The 22,331-nt window shown below is 36.9% G+C and overlaps 2 protein-coding genes across 7 annotated transcripts in view; both read left to right on the top strand.

Moving 5' to 3' along the window:
• LOC135744431 (neurotrypsin) overlaps positions 1-7,125 on the top strand; it is a 44,352-nt gene extending 37,227 nt beyond the window's left edge. The window contains exons 12-14 of the mRNA XM_065262560.2: positions 1,626-1,748; positions 2,401-2,681; positions 3,656-7,125. Coding sequence (XP_065118632.2) covers positions 1,626-1,748; positions 2,401-2,681; positions 3,656-3,990 — 739 coding nt within the window. The 3' untranslated portion in view covers positions 3,991-7,125. The remainder of the gene's footprint in view (positions 1-1,625; positions 1,749-2,400; positions 2,682-3,655) is intronic.
• Positions 7,126-8,357: 1,232 nt separating this feature from the next.
• The window catches only part of ndst2b (N-deacetylase/N-sulfotransferase (heparan glucosaminyl) 2b), an 85,718-nt gene continuing 71,744 nt past the window's right edge, over positions 8,358-22,331 (top strand). For 4 of the 6 annotated variants that reach the window (XM_065262500.2, XM_065262501.2, XM_065262496.2 and 1 more), the window contains exon 1: positions 8,358-8,554. The gene's annotated coding sequence lies outside the window, so the exon portion shown is untranslated. Of the gene's footprint in view, positions 8,555-8,579; positions 8,717-22,331 lie in introns of those variants that run through there. The other 2 variants (XM_065262499.2, XM_065262502.2) reach the window with 2 other exon arrangements.

The raw sequence follows: 22,331 nt of genomic DNA, 5'->3' as shown, positions 1-22,331 counted from the left end.
TACAGCGCACCATTCCACGCAATGTAAACATCAATGTAAAATATGCAATGTAAAAACAATGGCAGCGCGTTGAGTACACGGAGTCCTAGTTTTCCTCATCTACTTTGTACTTCGTGATCAACAAACAAACAAAAACAAAATATTACTTTAATGGCATTGATAAACCTGTGATGGTTTTCTTTGACGGGAAAGAAACGTAAGCCATGAACATCTAATAATTTATGCGAGAGGCACTCGGGTGCTTTGTCCCCACATCATCAAGTTTCTCTTGTGCAAAACATTGACCCCAGGGGATCTTATGAAAAACTTTCCATAATTTAACTCAAAGTCAACGAAAATCGAGCAGGACCAAAACATTTTACAGCTGATCGCTGTGAAAAATGTTAAGCGACGACGTCAAGTATAACCGCAGCAATGACAGTGTTCCTAATATGACAAAGTAAGTGTTATGATTAATGCCATTAATGTTTATTTTTTTAATCAGTGTATACAACTGTTCAACTAAATGAATTTAACATGGCAAAGATGAATGCACATTTATATAGGCTATTGATTGAAAAGATTTATAGCATTTTGAAAAAAAAGTTGTCATGGATTTATTGTATTTTGTGGAAAAATTATTCGTTTTTATAATAAATCTTTGAAAATCAAGTTATGGATTTGAATTTTTTATGTTTTTATAACCTAAAGATGCTATGTGAAAGTTACAGAAAATAGTGGTTTTCATCTTGACACTTTCTTGGTGTAAAAAACACGTTTTTATCGAAATTTGTCAAAATGGATTTATTGCGTTTTGGAACCAAACTATTCATATATTTAAAGAAGAACTTTTACTGGAAGACATTAAACTTTTATGAAAATCAAAAAAAAAAAAAATGCTGATGCTGGCAGGGAAAGAGTTAAGTTTGGTTGAGAAAACATGTACATGGTGTGCATTTTTGTAAATGTGAAGTTTATTTAAAATGAAGTTTATTGTCACTGTGGGTACTTTGGTTTCCTACCACTGGCCAAAAAAACATGCAAATTAGTGAATTGGAGATCCCCCTCCCCTAACCTGTGTATGGATTAACCTGTGTGGATCAATTTGTGTATGGATTAACCGGTTCTTTCCATCACTTTAGACATAAATGCTGGAATGGCATGACGAATAAATAAATAAATAAATAAATAAAGATTTAACTACGTTCGGGAGGAGCATGATCATGTATTCTAACCGAACAGTGCAAAGTGGTCTCTCAAATAGTCGCCCTTTGTCAGTTTTTTGCAACATCCCTCCTGAACCCGTTCGCCTCACTTTCTACTGGTATATTTATCACAGATAAGATTGGGGGAGTAATCTGGGTTTGGGCTAATATTTCGAGCATGGAGCCCTTCCCTCGGACAGCATGCTAAATATGCTGCTTTATCTCATACAGTATTTGATTACATGTTAATGCGAACTTGTGAATCAGCTACTGTAAAATCCTAAGATACTGTGTGTGACCATGTCTGTGAAAACCCAATTTTTTGGTGATAATGCTTTCTTCCTAAATTCATCCTACATAATGTAAAGATCATTTTGTTAAAATATAACCTTGATATTGTGTGCGTGCGTGTGTGTGCGTGCACATATGTAAACCCCACAGGGGTGACTGGCCCTGGCAGGCGTCTCTATGGCTCAGATCTCAGTCTAAAGGGAATCAGCCTCTATGTGGAGCTACTCTCATAAACTCCTGCTGGCTGCTCACCGCTGCTCACTGCTTCAAACGGTAAGAGAGACACCTGCTGGTGGCTCAGCAGCACACATTAGAAACTATAACTATTCAAGATACAATGTTTGTAATTACAGCTCAATGTAGAGATGTATTTATTATTGAAAACTGCTGCTCAATATTCTGCATGACATAAAAGTTTGTCTTAAATTCAGATAAAATGCAATTTACTTAGATTACTCTATATAGAGGGTATTTAACTAATTTATTTTTACTTTTTTTTTAAAACTTAAACAATGATGTGATGACAAAGTGCAGGTGGCACATTGATTTTAGGATTAATTGTAACAGCATACATTGCAAAAAATGATTGTCAAGAAAATAAATTCTTAGTATTTTTGTCTTGTTTTCAGTAAAAATATCTAAAAATTCTTAAATTAAGATTTTCTTTTTCTTGATGACTTTTTCACAAATTTAAGTGATTTTGTGCATAAAACAAGCAAGAGAAATCTGCCAATGGGGTAAGTACATTTTTCTTTAATTGTTCTTGAATTTAGTGTTTAAGAAAAATGTTTAAGATTTTTTTTGCTTAGCCCATTGGCAGATTTTTTATTTCAGATGTTTGTTATGCATGTTAAACATGTACTGTATGTGTATTATGTGCTAAATACAAGGGAGTATATTTTCTTCATCACATCTTTATTTGTAGGTTTGGAAGTGAAGCATCGCGGTATGTGGTGAAGCTCGGGGATTACCACACGCAGGAGCAGGATGACTTTGAACGAGTGCTGTCTCCAGAGCACATCCACGTGCACAGGAAGTACCGCACAGAGAGCTGGGAGCACGACGTGGCTATGATCCGGCTAAAGGGGGCGGAGGGAAAGTGTGTGGCTTTTAATCCCCACACGAACGCTGCCTGTCTGCCCGCACCTGGGAGCATGTGGGGCAAAAGACCTTCGTCCTGTGTCATCACTGGCTGGGGAGTGACTGGTAATGTGGGGCTACTTTATGGTTTATGCGGGGCTATGTGGGGCTACTTTATGGCTACTTTATGCTCTTACTTTATGGTTACGATGTGCTCTGGTTCATTTCATGTTTATTGTTACCTTGATCTACTTTATACTTTATGCTTTTATTTTGCACGATTCAGTGGTCAACATTATTTTAAAGGAATTTTTTAGCTGACATTACAAATCTCTGTCCACTCAGAAATATGTCAGACTACCTAGTAAAACATAATAGGGTGGTTTTCTGTCCAGGACTAGGCCTTTGTTAAATTAGGACATTTAAATAGTTTTTACAAACCAGCCTTACATAAAGCAATACTGGTGTGCACTGATAGCCTATATGTTAATATATGTCAGTATAAGGTGTTTTTAAAGGGACACTACACTTTTAAAAAAAAAATATTCTCGTTTTCCAGCTCCCCTAGAGTAAAAAATTAGATTTTTACTGTTTTGGAATTCATTCAGCTGATCTCTGGGTCTGGCGGTATCACTTTTAGCATAGCTTAGCACAATCCATTGAATCTGATTAGACCATTTAGCGTCGCCCTCAAAAATAAAGAGTTTCGATATTTTTCCTATTTAAAACTTGACTATTCTGTAGTTACATCCTGTACTAAGAGCAAAGGAAAATTAAAAGTTATTGCCAGTTATTTTTTTGCGCAATGCTAATGGTCTAATCAGATTCAATGAATTATCCTAAGCTTTGCTAAAAGTGGTACCGCCAGACCCGGAGATCAGCTGAATGGATTCCAAAACAGTAAAAATCAAATGTTTAACTCTAGGAGAGCTGGAAAATTTGCATATTTTCAAAAAAAAAGTGTGTCCCTTTAAATTATAGCAGCTCAAATGTGCACTTTAGTCTGGGATAACACCTGAAGAAGTTAAAAAGTGTTTCAGGTTGACCTCTCTTATTGTCTCTGCACAAGTTTACTAGTGTTTTTTTTCCTTATTTTTTAGACACAGAGCATCCTAACACTCTTCTCCAGGCCTGGGTTCCTCTTTTGCCCTCCTGGCAATGTAAGAAGCGCTACGGCGAGCGCTTCACTAGCCACGACATGTTGTGTGCCGGCACCATGTCCTCTGACCTCCGAAAGCATGCCGACAGCTGCCAAGGTGACAGCGGGGGTCCGCTAGTGTGTCAGGGTGAGACCGGGCGCTGGGTACTCACAGGAGTCATTTCCTGGGGTCACGGCTGCGGTGACCCCTCTTATCCAGGCGTATATTCGAGGGTCAGCCGTTACCTGCAGTGGATCGAACAGGTGACGCACAGCACCGCCCCTCTTCAGCACTAAATCTCTCTCTAAGAGGTCCTTGACACTTCTGAGGAACAGGACTCTTGAAAAGGAGAAACAGGAGCCTGAAAGTGTTTAACATCGTTCTGCTCTACGCTTTGACCTCCCTGTCCTCTGCAACAGCACTGGATCTAATCTCCATCTGTACAGTTCAATTTCATGTAGTCTTAGCATTTAGAGATTAGAAACATTGCTTGCTCTCAGAAAGAGCCATGCATATTGAGTATGTGAATCTGGGAAATTATAGAATGACCAGTGTGATGTTAAAGGAACAGTTCACCAAAAATAAAAATAAAATTGTCGTCATTTACTCATCCATTATGAAAGAAATTGAAATCTTTATGTGGTCTATATTCAAAAACTCAAATGCCGTGGATGGAGGCAATAAAATTGCTTTTGTGATAGGTTGCAAAGCTTGGGAATTTTGGAAATATTCCAAGTTGGAAAATTAAGGAATTAAAGGAAATCATTTGTAAATTTTGGGTAATTTATACAAACTGTATCACTCACACACATTAGCTTCCTCGATATCTGACTCCTCTTCATCCATGTGCCCCAACTTCCATATATTGCCGTGTAATTTCCACTGCAACTTTCCAAGATTTCCAGAACTTTGCAACCGTATTGATCACAATTCAAGCCTTTATTGGCATTGATGCTTTCATGCAGAGACAAACCACGGCACATGGCAGGATCATGCAGTAGATAAACACATAAAGGTTAGCAAATGATAAAGACACAATTTAAATTTTTAGGTGAACTGCACCTTTAAAAGAAGTATCCGATTCTGTTGTGCATTTAAACTTTGTAGTGCTATTCAGGGGCTGCAGTGCATGTTTAATGTATGTATCGCATTCAAAAGCCATTCAGTGCAGCTGCCCAAGCCTTCTGCATGGTAGAAAAAGGTAACGTAAGCTCTGCACCTTAACCGGTTTTGCTGCAGAAGGAAACTGAGGGGATTCCTATGGGGGTTCAGCTTTCTTTATTTAACAGAATGCTTGAACTCTGATGTTTGAAGAAACATTATCAGTGTCGTGGATTAGACAAGTAGAAACAAAGTCACAAATTTTTTAGATAGCTGACAGTTGAAGTGATCTTTAAAGCCATGAGTCTTCTATAAATGTATCTTAGTGTGACGGTGCAACAAAGCCTTGTTTTACATCATATCAATCATGACAGTAATATTAAGCTCTTCGAATTCACATTCATTTTCTTAGTATGATCCAGAACTAAAATAAATGTTTAGTTTGATCTCAGTAGATGTTTTAGGGCTTAGGTGACATTTTAGAGCCATAATAGTGATTAGCCTAACGTGACTTTTTTCTTATGGTCAGTTTGGTTCATTCTGTAATGGTGTTTTAATATAATGTGTCATTATGTACATACAGTATTGCAAATAATAATGATCCAAAAGGTGAGCGTGTAGTGCATAATGTGGTCAATGATCAATATTGCTCAACGTAACTTTTCTCTTATGGTCAGTTTGGTTCAGTTTATAATGGTGATTTGATACAAGTGTATCATTCACAAAGAAGTATCACAATGAATAATGGTGATCTAACAGGGGTGTTATCAAGGGGTTTTCTTAAAGGCTAGAAAGGAAGACTGTAAGGAAGGAAATTTGGGACATTCTCTGCATCTTTGTTAACTGTTTGTGTAATGGGATTGTATTTTGTAGCATCTTTTAACTCTTCTTGTTCTTTGTTTTGTGAACTGTGTGTTTTCATCCAGTGGGTGGCGATATTGTGTTTTATTATAGGAGATCCATTCTGTTTTGCGCTGTTAATAGAAAATCTCTTCAATCTGTTTCTCATTTTAAATCCTAATGATTCTTTCTCTATTAATGACATCATTCATGATACATTGATGCAAATTTTACCTTCTTGTGTTAACTTGGTAAGTAACAAGGGCTCTTAAAATTGGTCATTAACAGTGGCAGTAGGCTAATGTAAATACAGTAGGAAGTGACATCATGAGAAATGAAGCATGGCTGAGAATAAAGTAACTACAGCGAGATTTTTTAATTATTTCCACTTTTTTTTTTTTTTTGTTACCTTGAAAATTGGACTTAATGTAAATCTAAATAATGATATCCATTTGTGCAAAATATAACTGACTGAGCAAAAGAAAAATGGCACTTTAGTGCATTAGGAACTATATTTATGTTTTCATGTATCTCTCTATTTTTGTATGGACATTAATGTCTATTTTTATGTTCCTTAATGGGTAAACTACACTCTTAAAAAATGCTGGGTTATTTTCAACCCAGGGTTGGGTCAAAAAGGGACAAGCCCAGCCCCTTGGGTTATAATGCTGGGTTGTTTTAACCTTTTGTGGGTCAAATATAAAAATGTTCTTGCTTAATTGAATCCAACTGCTTGGCAGTTTTTGACCCATAAATAACCCTGCATTTTTTTAAGACTGTATTTATTATAACAACAAAAATGTTCACTCCCTGAAACACAGGCACAATTTACTGCGAGGTGTACTTTAAAAACAGTTCTTAACATGAAAAAAGAAATATTCTGCCTGCTTTATTATTAATACATATTTTTAATAATCTGATATTGCCTGCTGAATTAGTTAACAGGCATATATTATTTATGTATTCTTATTGTAAGTGGAGCCAAGCCTTCCAATAGGCCTGCGTTTCTATGGCAATATTTTATTGCTATAAAAACCAGCAGGCCTATACATTCCATAATGGATTTTGAAGAAACAGGAAGAGCTCATATTTCAAATTACATCTTTTTTTACTTCATTAGGTCTAGTGGGAGTAATTGGATATGTGTTATATGGGACTGTCTTGCGCACTTCCTTGTTTGTGTTCTGGATGCTCAGATCTTCAAAAGCCATCCAAATATGTAAAGTAGGCTACATGGGCTCCAAGGAGGAGCTGTATACAGTGGCCAGTCACAGCATCAGAGCTTTGGGACTCTTCATCAAGGGCCAGGAACTCATCTCTGTATGCACTGGTTGTGCGGAGGGGTTGATGTCTGTTGCATGTCATGCAAGCATCTCTTTGTGTGTTTATGATGTTCTCAGTCATTACAAAGTCTTTGATTTTCTGTAAAAATGCTTTGAATATTTTCATGTGTGACAAGTGCCAAAATAAAGTGACCTCTTCTTGTGGCATTGTATTGTTTTACGGCAAAATTGTTATTGTATTCAAAAGCATGTAGTACCATTGTGAGAAAAGTGTTTACATGATCCCTTTTTTATTTTAGTTGGGAGGCCAATTACCATGGCACAAAAATAAGTAGGTTATATTAAAATAATAGAATATTTTAATAGAATAACTAGCCCAATATAAGATACCGTTAGTCACCTGCCTAATAACCCACACATGGTGATCTGAAATTTCCCTTATAAAATGTTTTTTTCTACTATTAGGCATACTATCTTTACTGCTACCATTGGAGAACTTGGCTAATAAAAAATCAGACACGTTTTTTAAAGTTTTTTTTCCTGTTTTATTGGACTTGCACATCAGCTGTGCTGATTTGAAGCTAGTATTAGTGATTAAATTATAAATTCCTGTTTAAATTTAAAAATTGCCCACCTTTATAGGAATTTCTCCATTTCCTTTTATTGTAGAGAAAAAAACTAATAAAAGGTTCTCAAGGTCTTCCTACAAATATGCGTTTTCAGCTAATAATAAACCATAACATAATTACGAAACACAAAACAATTCAAGAAATAGACGAAATGTAAAACATACTGTAATATACATTTCAATACGTTGTTTTTTTCAATAAAAAAATCACATGTGACAACTTGCCCCAACCACAAGTTTAAGAGTAATTGTATGTGTGCACACACAAAAACCTTTCTGTTATAGTTCACCAAAAAAATGAAAATTCTGATATGATTTACACACTCTCATGTTGTTACAAACCTGTATCAATTTCTTTTTTATTATATTTTGATGAATGTTTGAAACCAAACCCATCATGAGCCACATTCACTTCAATAATATTGTTTTTTTCTTACTATAAAGTCAATGGGGCTCATGATTATTGACTTCTCAAAATATCTTCCTTTGTGTTCATCAGAACAAAGACATTTATACAGGTTTATAACAACATGAGAGTGAGTAAATGATGACAGAATTTTAATATTTTTGTGTGAACTATCCCTTTAAAAGCTTCATTTATATATCGTTTCATTGAAAATCTGCCAAATTGAAAAAATTATGCTGCAATTTTAGATGGGATGATAAAATAATAAAAAAATAGAATAAGTATTTTATAAAAGGGTTTAAACCAACACACTTATACCTTTCAAATATATGTAATAATACATTTTAATATATGAAGTAATAACAGTGTTGTAGAGCGTGGATGAGGCGCTCACAACTTCGGGAACCCTCCTCCGCGCGCCCACTGGCTTCGAGCGCGCGCCTCTTGCTGCTCGCGCTCATTCGGCTCTGGCTGAAGATGGCGGAGCGACGCGAGCGTTGCGGGATGCGCTCGCGCGACATCGACGAGAAGTTTTTCCTCTGACGCTCGCAAGATTCGGAATCGCGCGGATGGGATCGCCGTTCTGAACGGACATTTAAACGGTGAGCAGATGTGTTCCGCGCGCGGCTGTTTGTCTTCCATAGAAACGTACACACATACTCACGCGCCGCTTGGCTTGGACTTCAGTTGCAATGTGGCAGTCCGATAGATGCAGAAACATCGGGACTGCTGCCTTCAGCAGTGCACGAGGACTAGATTGACAGGTTTGATGGGATGGGAAGTGTGTACATGCTGATAGTTATCAACTGTTTCAATGCTATTGTTAGCAAAGTTTTATTTTTACAGTTTTCTCGAGACCATCACAATTTCAGTAGTAACCTCTGTACGTCAGTACAATACGCATGTTTAAATATTTGTTGAAAATATGTTGGCTCTCATTTTCAGTTTGTGTCAAGCTTTTGTAATTGTAACGTTAACATGAATTGAAAGGCTGTTGCACCTTTACCCTTGCGAAAAATAACCATGGTTTAATATACCCGTTTATCTGAAGTAAAATCTCTGTAACCACAAATTTACTAGGGTGTCACTACAGGAACCATGGTTTAACTAAACTGATATTACAAATGTTAACAAATTTGCCAAACAAAACACAGTTACTTCACTTCTACCATATTTAAACCATGGATTATTTTCCTAAAGCTAGTCATCACGTATAAACACTCAAAAGATGCACCAAGCCCCAGGCGACTTTAACCTGTGGATGTATTGTTGTTTTTAAACTTGCCTTTGATGTCCTGTGATTGTTGTAGTCATTTGGTATTGTCAACATGTGGTTTGTGACAGTCTGCCAAGGAATTTGCGGGAAGGAAACTATTGATGTGTTCAATTTGTAAAGCACATGGGTTTGATTCTCAGGAAAAACACATAAAATAAATAATGTATACTGTGTAGACTGAATGTGTTGAAGGCGCTTTGGATAAAAGCATAAATGTGAATGTAAATTTTGCCAGGTCTGCGGTTGTGCACATCAGAAAAGTGGATGAGAAGATGTGCAGATGATGTTGATAGTGTTTAAAAGCTGCTACTCTAACATGTGAATCTCAGTTAAACAACATGTTTCAAAGTACAAGGTGTGTTTGCTTTCTGTCTTTAGTAAATGTCTGCTTATTTGGACTTGACTTAGGAAACCACCTGTTTTTCTTTCTGTTTACTGGCGAATTTGTTTTGGTGACTTTTGAGACTTGTACTGAATGAAATGATTCATCATTTTATGTGATATTGATAAGATGCCAGTTGTTCGAAAATAGATTGTGGGTGGTGACACTTGTGTGAAAAAACAAAAGACCGCATTGAAGTTTTATAAGAAATGACTAGTGCAGCGAATGCACATTTGTATTGAAACTGTCAAAGTCATTTTTTCTCGACATTTCAGCTTCGGCTCTGTAATTACAGTTGGCGGCTATTGAAGTAGAAGAAGGAGGAAATAAAAGACCTTCCTCTTCCTTTGAAATGAACCTATTAATGCCTCTCATTGGACTGAGAAATCCAATGAGCTCTGGTCAGAGAGCAGAAGATAAATTTTAGTCATCGAGTGCCTCATTCATGCCCTTGATGAGTCAGATATAATTAAACATTGTTGCCTCTGGGCTTCGTTCTCCCGGCTGCAATTTGTTTCATGAAGAGCTTAATCAGTGCTCAATAAATGTGCCGCCCAATGCCTTTACGTGCTTTCTGCGTAAATGGGCATATCTTGTCTGCCTCGGGCAGCCGCCACCACCTAGCTGTCATACACTTGATGCATATTAAGCACAGTCAAATGCACGGCCATGTAAATTAGTCGAATACCATTTTTGTAATGCACTGCCGTGCTTCCTTAAAGGAATAGTTTATGCAAAAATGTATTTTCTTTGTTTATTTACGCATGATTGCAAGTGAAACTTGTGGTTGTGGAACAATTTTGTGTGAATCGCATGCAATTCCTGTGCCAAATCCATGGGGAATTTACATGAAAAGGCATTTTTTTTACTAAAAGAAAGCTTTCATCTTTCTTGCAGTGGTTATGCAGAAGAAAATACTGTATTGTAGGAAATGTTGTCTGTTTGTAGTCTATGTGCCTTGGCTTGTTTAATGAACATGGTGTAGCACCCATTTTCTAGTAATTGTTTTTAGTGAGGCATTGTTGTTTAAACTGGTTACATGGTTAAGGCTGTAGGCAATGCTTTTTTAAGTAATTACTGTTTTTGTTCTTGTTTTATAAGAGGTTGGCTTGGTGGCGTTCTGTTTGTGGTGTGGAATGCCGCATGCTTGGTGCAGTCCTAACCAATTTCTGTAAAACCGTGTTCCCAAACATTGAGTTGCTCACGAGTTTCACGCAGTGAATTTATTTCTTTATTCTATTTTTTTGGGTTATGTAGTGTTTTTAGTGTCCTTAATATCCCAATAGACTAGAAACGAATAGACTCTTGACTTCCAAAGCTTAGTGCGATGCCTACATAAGCAGCATTTAATGGACCTTCTAGAAATTAGGCATTGTTAGACATATGCCTAATGAGATTCTTTCTTTTGGCCAAATTCAGATGATACTGCATGTGTCCTTCACAGAGAATGCAGTCCAATAATGCTTTTGAGTTGTTTTCTGTTAAAAATCCAATGAAGATGATGGTTCACAGTCATTATGACTACACTCTTAGAAAGGATGTGTTAATTTTTTACACATCATTGTGCGGTAAGCTTTTAACACATGATGTGTAATTTTAACACATTATGTGTCATTTTGTGTTGATTTTGTGATAAAATATAACACATGTTGTGTTAAAAGTAACACAAAATGTGTTGTTTCAATAATAACACAGAGATGGGTGGATTCTGGGACAACGCAGTTAGTGTGTTGTCCCAGAATCAACACTAATGTGTTGTTTTTAACACATTCGTTCTAAGAGTGTAGTGATAGGACGATATATTGCAGATGCCGATATATCGGCCGATATTTGGATTTTTATTATCTGCAAAAATCCTTTCAATCGGCCAGTAAATTTCTCTATTACTTACATTTTTTGTTTTTGTAATAAAAAGACACCCAGTGTCACTCAATGTAAAGCCAAAGTCTGACAGACAGTAATATGGCCAATCATTATTCACTTTTTAACATGAGATTGTGTTGTGTCAAACACAACACCACACCAGTTTAACACACTTATTCAAATAGTACCGTGAGATCTCAGATCTGCATGAATTATGTCTCGCAAATATGTTTAAGTACTTTTAAAAGGGTTTATTTATAAATGTTATGCTTAACAAATGTTTTTTTTTTTTACCAATTTTCTGTTTGTCTCTTATTAACTGTAATAACATTTCTGAGATATTGGCCTCTTAATATCGGTATCGATATCGGCTATAAAGAACACCCCATATCTGTCGACCACTAATTATTACTGAGTTACCTTTTAGAAGAACGCATTTCTAACTATTTCTTTGTAGTCTTAGGAGTCGTTTACATGGCAAAATTTTTAACCAAATATAAGAAACTTTTTTTATTTGCTGTCCTACATAAACTTTTGAAAAAGGTTTTAAAGTGCAAGTTTTTTTTTTAAACAATGTCATTATCATTATAGTATTGTATAAACCACAAAGATGCAAATCTGGTGACATCATGTGTATGCGTATTATGCATTTATGCTATGGGCATGGACAGGGGTCCCGGGTCCTATGCATAGGCAGTCCTGATGGGCCCCCCATTTTCCATTTTCATACAAACTGTATGATAACCAAACAAGACTTGATCCAGTCATATTTTATTGGCTTTACATTTCATTTGACATTCATAATGAAATTTAATTAGGAAATGAAAATATCCAGGTAAAATAAAATATATTCCAGACTTTTCAAGGGCCCTCTCTCCCCTTGGGGCCCTGGCAATCAGTACTGCTTTTACTCCCAGTCTGACGCCCTTGGGCATGCATGAGTATTTCACAACCATTACAATAATGGCAGCCTACAGGACTGTGTTTGTTTCAAAACAGTTTTCCGACAAAGTTTACAAAATGTTTGTCACTTTACACCAGGATCATCTACCTCATCAAACAAAACTGCTCAATCCTTTCACCATTTATTGCTCTGTAGAAAAATGTGCATTTAATCCGATTTAAATACATCTTTTGACGTGTAAACAGAGGCAGTCATAGCCTAGTGGTTTGAGAGTCTGTCTCGTAACCCGAGAGTTCCCGGTTGAAGTCTCACGGCCGGCAGGTTGCGACTGAGGAGCCCTTTAGCAAGCACCTTAACCCCAATTGCTCCCCGGGCACTGCAGTGATTAGCCGGAAATTTGGCATCCGGGTGGGTGTGTGTGTTCATGACTTGCAGTGCGTGTACTCACTGGGATAGGTTAAATGCTGAGGTCACATTTCGAGTATGCGTTCCATACTTGACAAATATTTCACTTTCACTTTTCAAACCAACAGGTTAGTTTTAATTCAAGATCAACATGCTAACAACACAAGCGCATGGAGGGGGACATAGTATAAGGTCTTGAAATCTAAAACCAGTGCATCCTGTCCTCAGGCGAGAGTCTCCAAACCTCGCAAGCCGAGAGTTCCATCGTTCTCCAAGAGGGAAGTTAGGGATGGATAGTAGCAATGTTAAAAAGCCGACAGGGGGGATGGTGACAGGCTACTCCACGGGGAGCCAAGAGCTGTCTGGTCAGGGATCAAATTCTCGCACTGTTGGCTAGCTCGCATCCATAATTCATGTGCTTTTTGACTAGCAGAGGAAAATGGAAAATGTGCTGCGCTTTTTCCTTCAACTCTCTCCCGGTCTCTCTTTCTGTCTTGTATTCGCTCGTGTCCTTTTATTTCATCAAGCCATTCCAACGTTTCTCTTGACATGAAAGGGTATGCCTGACAGGAGAAATTATTTACTGGGAGATCCGTAGATTTTGAGCTTTGTTGAATATGGCATCTGGGCTCATTCCAATTTCTTATTTTCCTCATTTTGCACACCAACATGCTTTCATGCAGAGGTTTTACGTACAAACGAAATTCATCTTCTTGCTTTTTCATTTTATTGGGCTTTATGGAATAAAGTTGTTTATGCTTTTATGTATCATCTATTCTGCATCATAGAAACATCCACTTTGACAGATATAGGCTGTGGAGACTGTATCAAGCCTAGCAGGATGTCATTTTTCTTCCCCAAACTCAAATAAATCCATTTTCATTTAATTTGTCTGTTTTATGTTGGCGGACAAATTGTTCTTTCAAGCCTTTAATCTGATCTATTGCCCATTCTGGCTGGAAAAGCTCACATGTCTGTGTTTTCATTGCTTTCGTAAGGTCACATACACACAATGTAAGCTTGCTGTTTCTATTAGTGGTACAACCGCATGTGGGTTTGTCCCATAAGATTTTGTTGTGATTTCTAATGAAGGTCGTGTTTATTTATCCAAAATGTTTATCTCATAGACTCACAGTTTAATGAAATTGAAACGACTGTCTCTTTATGGGTGCTGTAACATAACCTGCATTGAACAGATAGTTTTTAGTGCTCCTTTATAGTTGCAATGTGTTTGCAGTGCAAAGGTCATAGACTCATACCCAGGCAACACGCATACTAATAAAAACAATGTATACCTTGTAATACACTGTTTGCACTGTCAGGTAGACAGGTTTAATCTCTTAAGACATCTATATGAGTCTTAGGACATCTATTGCAGCATCCATAGGTTATTTGTAGCCCTGCTTTCCCGACATGGATATATACAATTCCCTATAAATCTTTTACTTGGTATTTTATCTTTGGGTGGGTCATCTTTTGTTTCAAATTTCCATTAGTACAGCCCATTTAGACTCATGGGCCTTTATGCATAGTTGTGTAGATGCTTTCTGCATTCATCACGACTCACAAGGCACTCTGAAAATGTTGTCCAAAGCTAATGTTTCTGGTTATGAGTTTGTTTGTCTAGTGTGTATGTGTAATTCATCTTTGCTCTCTTAAAATGTCTGGGATTGAAATGGCTGGAGGTTTTCCTCACACCGGGCTGCTTTCGCATCAGATCTTCATTAGACTGAAGAAGCTTCAAAGGCTGTCGTGTTCTTTCTATAAATGGAAATTCCTCATTATGGCCTTGGATATTTCTTGTCCATCATTCATCACACTTGGTTTCAATCTGTCTAATTGATTTAAAATGTAAATCTATATATTGCAACGTGCATGCAACCTCACAAAGCAGTTTTTATAGTGCTGTTTTTTGTAACAATGTAGCTTAACCAAAATAGATGCAAACAGTCTCATGGTGTATGGCAATGGTTCTCAAAATGTTTTGCCGTGCTTCACTTGTGTAAGTTGCGTCTCTTCGCACCCTCCCAAAGACAATATATGACATAAAACATTCTAATACTTAACATTTTAATTAAACAAAACATATTAAAATATACAACATATTGCTGTTGGTTAGTAGCCTTATTTTATATAATTTATGATAATATAAAATATAAATTTTATAAAACACAGCCCCCAGTTTGAGAACCACTGGTGTCTGGTATGGTTCACATCATTTGTTATTTTGGCCCAAAACAAGAATTGCAATTAGTTTTGTATTACTGCAATATGAAAACTGTAATACTTGCTCTATAGTTTCCACATTATTTGGCCTGGCAGCCAGCCATCAAGCTTTTGAAGAATGAATGCTTTTTAATGTTAAGAATATATTGTCACTCAATGCCTTGATGTTACCAGAGCTAAAGCTAAGGTACAACAGCGGATCTGTTATGGTCATTCACATCTGCCCGGCTACAGTAGATGAGTAAATCCCATTTCCTTTAACCAAATGCACTTCATGCATGCCACGTAACAAAAGGACCATCAACTTTGATATGATGTCATGGTCTAAAGTATTGAAGGTCCTCAGCATTATTGCTAAGTCTTTCTTTGTATCTTTATTGGATGCTCTAATGGATCCTTTTCATTTGAGCTATGCAAACAGATGAGATTTAGTTTTTCCTTTATCCTGATTGTGTATCTGTGGTGCCGACCTCTTTGCAGAGAGCAAACACAGTATTGCGTTACACAATGCATCTCTTTACTTGTTGTAAAGCAGTACTAGTCATTAATTATGAAGATGGAGTGTACGAGATGCATGCATTTGCATAAATTTGCATTGTAAAAACATTCTTTATAAGATGTAATTTGGTTAAGATGTAAAGGTTAAGCAGGCAGACAGACCTAGATTTGGAAGTACAGTAAACTTCAAGTTACCATGGCTACAGTTTAAAAATGCTAGGTTGTTTTAAATGTGTGGTTTGGTAAAATAGGGACAAACCCAACAGTTGGTTTAAACTAAAATATCCATATTTGACCCATCCATAAGTTGAAACGACCTAGCATGCAGGTTTATTTAAGCCTAAAGCCTTATTGCAAAGCATAGTTCATTTGACTACATGTGCAATGGTGTTCGCCAAAATGCAATACTAATGTACGCAAGGTTTAAAAAATCCGGCGGTGTGCTTACAGTACCCGTACACTCTCTGATGACAAAAATTGAGTCGTGTGCACTGTATGCAAACCCTTGCATACACATAAAAATGGACTATACATTCCGACCTTAAAGGGACATTCCACTTTTTTTGAAAATATGCTAATTTTCCAACTCCCCTAAAGTTAAATTTTTGATTCTTACCGTTTTGGAATTCATTCAGCTGTCTCCGGGTCTGGCACTGGCACTTTTAGCATAGCTTAGCATAATCCATTGAATCTGATTAGATCATTAGCATCGCGCAAATAAAAGAACAAAAGAGTTTCGATTTTTTCCTATTTAAAACTTGACTCTTCTGTAGTTACATTGTGTACTAAGACCGACTGAAATAGTCCCCTTGGTTACTTTCAATAGCAGGAGACTATTTTTGGTAGGGATGCACCAAATGTTTGGCCACTGAAAATTTTCATCCGAAAATGGCCCAAAAGAGCATTTTCTGCCGAAATACTTTTATCACCAAAACAATACGGCCGAAATGTGATGACGCAAACAGAAACTACGACCTGCCCATGGATATCTAAAGCAACATGTCTACGGTGTGGATGTATTTAACCGCAAAGAGGCGCTAAAGTTAGCACATGCGGTTGAGTGTGTCGGGTCCAGACATGATCATCAGAGTGAGTACGCCCTTTAAAGATCAGAACTCTTGATGTGTAAACTTTAGAAAGAGTCGTGCTAATGTCTCTCATACTGTAGTCCATTAACATACATTTGGCGTATAAAGCAATGAAAAACAATGTTACGTTTTTATGTGGAGCGACTGTTTATGCTGCGCTGTTTGGGATTCGCCCTTGGTCTCTGTGTGCGCGCGTTTAAGTTCCCCTAATAGTGCACATACGAGAGAGACGCGTTTAAAAAAACAAGCGAACATAAAATCTTAAGGGACGGATCGGATAGAAAATCGCAACTTTTTATTTTCCATCAGTCTTAGTACACAATGTAACTACAGAAGAGTCAAGTTTTAAATTGGAAAAATATCGAAACTCATTGGCTAATGGTCTAATCAGATTCAATGGATTGTGCTAAGCTATGCTAAAAGTAGAAGATCGGGAGATCAGCTGAATGGATTCCAAAAAGGTAAGAATCAAATGTTTATCTCTAGGGGAGCTGAAAAATTTAGCATATTTTCAAAAAAAGTGGAAATTCCCTTTAAAGGTTACGTTTGTCCAGATTTGCCAAACCCATGGTTTGATAACAACCCAACATGGCTGTAAAATGTTTAGTTTTTATTTAAATCAACTTAATATCAAAAAATCAACTTAAATAACCTTAACCTAACCCTAACTTTATTAACATGAACAGATTTTTAAGATGATTTTAGTACAAATTGTAAAACTACCAAACAAAGACTTTCGAAGATCAGCATTTCTAAGATTACATCATGTAGGTGAAGTTATTTTTAATATTTATTATGCACATTTGCATAATTTAGTTTTTCCATTTTCAGTGTTTTGTACAATTTTTTAAATGAGATGACTCGATTAATAAATCTATGTGATTCCTCAAAGTTTTTTTTACCATCCTGTTGTTTAATATTCCACCTGCCCAGATCACCTCACAAATCATTTGAACTGAAAACAATGTCTTTTGTTCCAGTTATCAGGCGAAAAAATAAAAAGAAACAAAGAAAAAGCCTCACTCCATTTTCTCATTCAGTGGCTTATGCGTTTGTAATGGGATACTCTACTTCTTAGTGTCTCTGAATCCACAATGAGGCTCCTCTCTCGCGCGTTGCTTTTTGAGTACCAGCTTCACCCTAGGGCTTTGTCACTGCTGGATTGTGTGAAATATTTGCTTTGAATTAGAAGCAGGTGGTTTAGTTTCTAAAAAAATGTAGAAGGGTTTATGTATTGTGATCAAAAGTGAGGTCAAAGGTTGTGTCTGTAGACTAACAGTTATTGCACAAATGGAGTGATCGTTTATTATTTAAATTCTCCGGTCACAAAGGTTTCTCTCATCGTAATGCTTAAATTTCTCTGCTGTGAAGGGCTGCAGCTGCCAGGCATCCCACGGGGTCTTTAAATCCCCCTGTCTGTACTTAGACTGAGCCGAGCATCTCTAAGAATACCCCTAATTCTCCGCCCGTCCCCTGGGGTGCAATCAACTGCAACCGGCCTGTAATCTCATAAAGAAAGTGGGAGCGCTTCAATCCGAGTGGGACATAATGAAAATTCTCACCTGTGAGTTTTTGGCACTAAATCTTGCTGCCCCGCTGTGCGTGTGTTATGACAGTGGATGCACTTTGCTTTTAGCATTGTGAGATCAGCAGGTTCGCTCAATAATTAATGCATTATGAGTTACAAACATCCTCTGAGAGGAAATTGTCGATAAACTCGATGGCTCGATCATGTACTCCTAGACCTTACAGATGTTGTCTAGGTGCTGCTGTATTCTTTTGACTCTGTATCACCTTGCCTTATCATAGTAATCTTTCGTGAGCTGTAGTCACTGTCAGTGGCAGGATTGAGTGCTTGCCAGCTTCAACCTCAGGCCTGGGGTTGGGAGGTCATCCAGCAGCTGGTTTTCAATGGCGCGTTTCCATACAACAGTGATTAAAACCTTAGGTGATCTTCTGCAGATTGAAAGACTCCGGGTCTGAGCATAGGCCTGTCAGCTTTTATCATCAGATTTCATGTATATCTGGTTTGTTTTCCTTGTTCTCTGGACTGAGATCTTTAGCTTTTCTGTGCTTTAGCTTTTTAGTTTGAAGTCTAATATGAAGGTGCATGACTTTTTTAAAAGAATTTAAAAACAGCTAAATATTAGAGATATGTGCATTCATACGTGAAACTTGTTGCAGCTCTGTATTATGGTGGTTTTTCATTAATAGTGTCGGCTGAAGCACTGATTTTAATGTTTTACAGCAGTGGTTACCAACCTTTTTCTCCTTCCAAATCTAAGCCCACCAACCCTCTACAACCGTCCTTCTGTTTGGTTTTGCCACTACGTTGACAAGTAGTGTTGAGTTTTGCAAAATTGAAATAATTATTTTACAAAAGAGAATATTTTAATTACCTTGGCATTTCAAGCATATGATTTTAAAAAAGTTATGCAAAAAACATTTTATGCACCTTTATCAGTGTTGGTGGTAACGCTATACACGTAATGTGCATTACGTAATAATATTACTTTTCTGAAGTAACGAGTAAAGTAACGCATTACTTTTTAAATGTACACATATAAATAATATTTGAGTTACTTTTTCAAAAAAGTAATGCAAGTTACATTTTTGGTTTAATTAATTTAATTAAAAAAATGATGTACTGAATTAAACTAAACATAGTCACATTATGCACTTTTTGCATACACGCCTGTGTGGGAACAGTTTGAGTCAAAAACTGAGATGGCAGGCCAGAGCTTGACATTTTTGTGATGAAATATGCAGAACTTTTCAGTCATAAAAACACCTGCAAGGCCTGATCAAGCCTCAGCCAAGAAAAAGTAACGCAAAAGTAACTAAAAAGTAACGTAAGCATTACGTAAGCATTACTTTCCATGAAAAGTAACTAAGTAACATAATTAGTTACTTTTTTTGGGAGTAACTTTAAATTGTAATGCATTACGTTTGAAAGTAACTTTCCCCAACACTGATCTTTATTTAAGCTCAAAGCATATCAGATCGCGTACCCCCATGCAGTGTTTCCTATAGGATTTTTTTCAGCTGTGGCGGCAGGGAGCGCCCATGATGATTATAAATGTAAAAAAAAATAATGTAGAATATAGGCTACAGTAAACTAACATGTATTTTTTCTATAATTTTCACGCTGTCATTTACTTTTCCTTATATTTATAGCATATTGCTTTTCTATGTTTGATCTAAACTGTATTTTCTTAAAAAAAGGTTACACAGCTACGTACGTAGTTCGGATATTTAATTGTAGTTTTAATGTAGTGTGCATTGCAAGTTCATTCTTGTGTTTAGCGTACAGAGCTGTTACAAAGTCATGCAGTCCTGTTTGATAATCCGCACCGCTGTGATTGAGAGAACAACCGACCAGTTATCCGACATCAGCGGCAATTTTATTTCACACCCGTACCATTTGACATAAAGACTGTGACCCCGAGCCGGTCACACCGCAAATCGCGCAGTTAAATATAAACCTTTACCGGTCTTCAGACAGATCTTAAACACAAATAAGCACGGGACATTTAAAAACGAGTCGAATTTTGGTCTTGGATGTTAGACCCGCATTTTACTCTTGTCTATTGAGTCCCGACCTGCATCTACAACACAAATGACACGCGAATAGCCTATTACACCCGTTAGATCAAATATTATGCGGTTCACCCGCGGGTACCCCGACTCTGCTGTTTCGTCTGAAAACAGATAAAACAGTCTCACCGTCTGCCTCAAGTTTCTATTACCAACGTTCTTCTCTTCCACGGGAATAATGTAAGTTTCCTTACAAACAGATTCGACTATTAATGTCTTGCAGTCGCATATAAGTAGTATTCAGTAGTATTCTAAAGCACAGACGATTGACTGACAGCTGAGCGCTCAGCAGTGCGCTGCGCTTATAGCCTATACTGAATAACTAATGGCCAGATAAGTTGATAATATGAGTACAGTGATTCCAATGAATGTCCAAAAAACTCGTAATATGTTAAATCAAAAGTTTAATAATGTATTTTCTCGCAGCCCTGCGCTGTGTTGGTGTAGATATGCGCCGGTGAACATCATATGCGTGATGACCTTGCAGCTTAAATTACCCTAAATTTATAGTCATAAAGATAAAAGTAAAACAACATTCGAAACTTCAAATGATGTATTTTTATTTGTGTAAACTCACAATAAGGAGAAAACCTTGTGCTTATTTATAATCATTAAAAACATGACGTGCTTTCTGCTGGTTTGGTTTTAGAGCGCGTCACAAAAAAAAACAGAAACTCAAATACTTTTTTATTCGTTTTGTCAATTTAATAATTATTTAAGTGCAACATATTTCGTATAGGCTTATTTATTTTATTATTATTTCTCAAAACAGAAACGTAGCTTAATAATCCTCTGTTGATTTAAATCTATTTGTGCATGAAACTAAACCCATGGAGGAAATTATGATATTTTAGGAGATTTATTTATAAATGAGTGAACAACGCAAATCCAGAAAGGAATTTATTTCTAGACAGCCAGTCTCGCAGAGCGGACATTTCGGTAGCTTTTTTGCGAGCTGCCGCTGTGGGTTTTGTCTAGAAGGGATACAGCAAATGCCGAAAAGTTAAGGATTAGATTTGGAGGTAGGATTATTAGGATGAAAACAGGGGTTCTGGCTAAATTAGATACAAATACATCCTACAATCGTGTGAAATTTTGTGTTTAGAGTTGGGTTTGGTTACAGGATTAGGATAAAACAGTGCTCATCCAATGAGATTTCGTTTGCTGTATCCCTTCTATCCACAACCGCAGTCGTGGCGGGGATGTTTTAGGAGTGGCGGGCCGCCACGGTTGAATGTATATAGCGGAAACACTGCCCATGTATACTCTGGCGGCCCCTTAAGGGGAAGGAGAAAATTTCCCTTGCTGTTATTTTGCACGGCTTACTAGCATACTATGCGGTTTTACCGCATTTATTTATTTAAATTATTACCGCAACAGCCCAGGTTGGGAACCACTGTTGTACACCATGCCTTTCAATTTAGATTAGAGAAGCATCGATACAAAATGTTTGTTCGGATACGATATTTGATTATCTAGAACTGCGACTCTTTTGTCATAGTCACCCAATTTAAAATAATCAAACAGTATGAGTTCTGATGCGTTATCCCCCCCCTTTTGACTACCAGGATATAATATGCCTATGAGATGCCTTGGCTGTTTTTTTAAAAATTGGTGATGTATGACAGTGGAAAAATAGCTTTTATTTGCCGATACCAATTATATTCAGATACATCGGTGCATCCCTAGTTTAGATGCAAATAAAGGGTTACAAAATGATTCATACACAAGTGTCTTATAATTGTTATTTTCACCTTACATTATATGTTGTTCACCTGAACCTGTTTAAGATACACAAGCGCTCTCTTGTACCAAACTAATTACAGAAATTAATTGGTTGTAATTCTCTGAACTTAAATGTCTAACTACAGTTTTGGCATCCCTCAGGTTCTCTCTTTTATTCTTTCTTCTTTTTTTATTTAAACAATATAGTACTTTTCTTCTTGATTTTGAAAGATAAATGTATCCATCTTTCATACTGTCCATTTATTATAATGTCTTAATGCCAAAATAAACGATTGACTTTTTGAATGATTTCTTTTAAGCTCAGTTAGCAGCCACAACGAGAATAATTTCAAGTTTATTGTTACTGGCTACAATTTCAGTATGGCGCACCCTTATCGTGAATGATTTATCATTG

The sequence above is a fragment of the Paramisgurnus dabryanus genome, chromosome 1 (assembly GCF_030506205.2).
Source record: "Paramisgurnus dabryanus chromosome 1, PD_genome_1.1, whole genome shotgun sequence".
NCBI classification, from domain to species: domain Eukaryota; kingdom Metazoa; phylum Chordata; class Actinopteri; order Cypriniformes; family Cobitidae; genus Paramisgurnus; species Paramisgurnus dabryanus.
The sequence above is the reverse complement of the archived record's forward strand: the minus strand, read 5'-3'. Positions and strand labels throughout refer to the sequence as shown.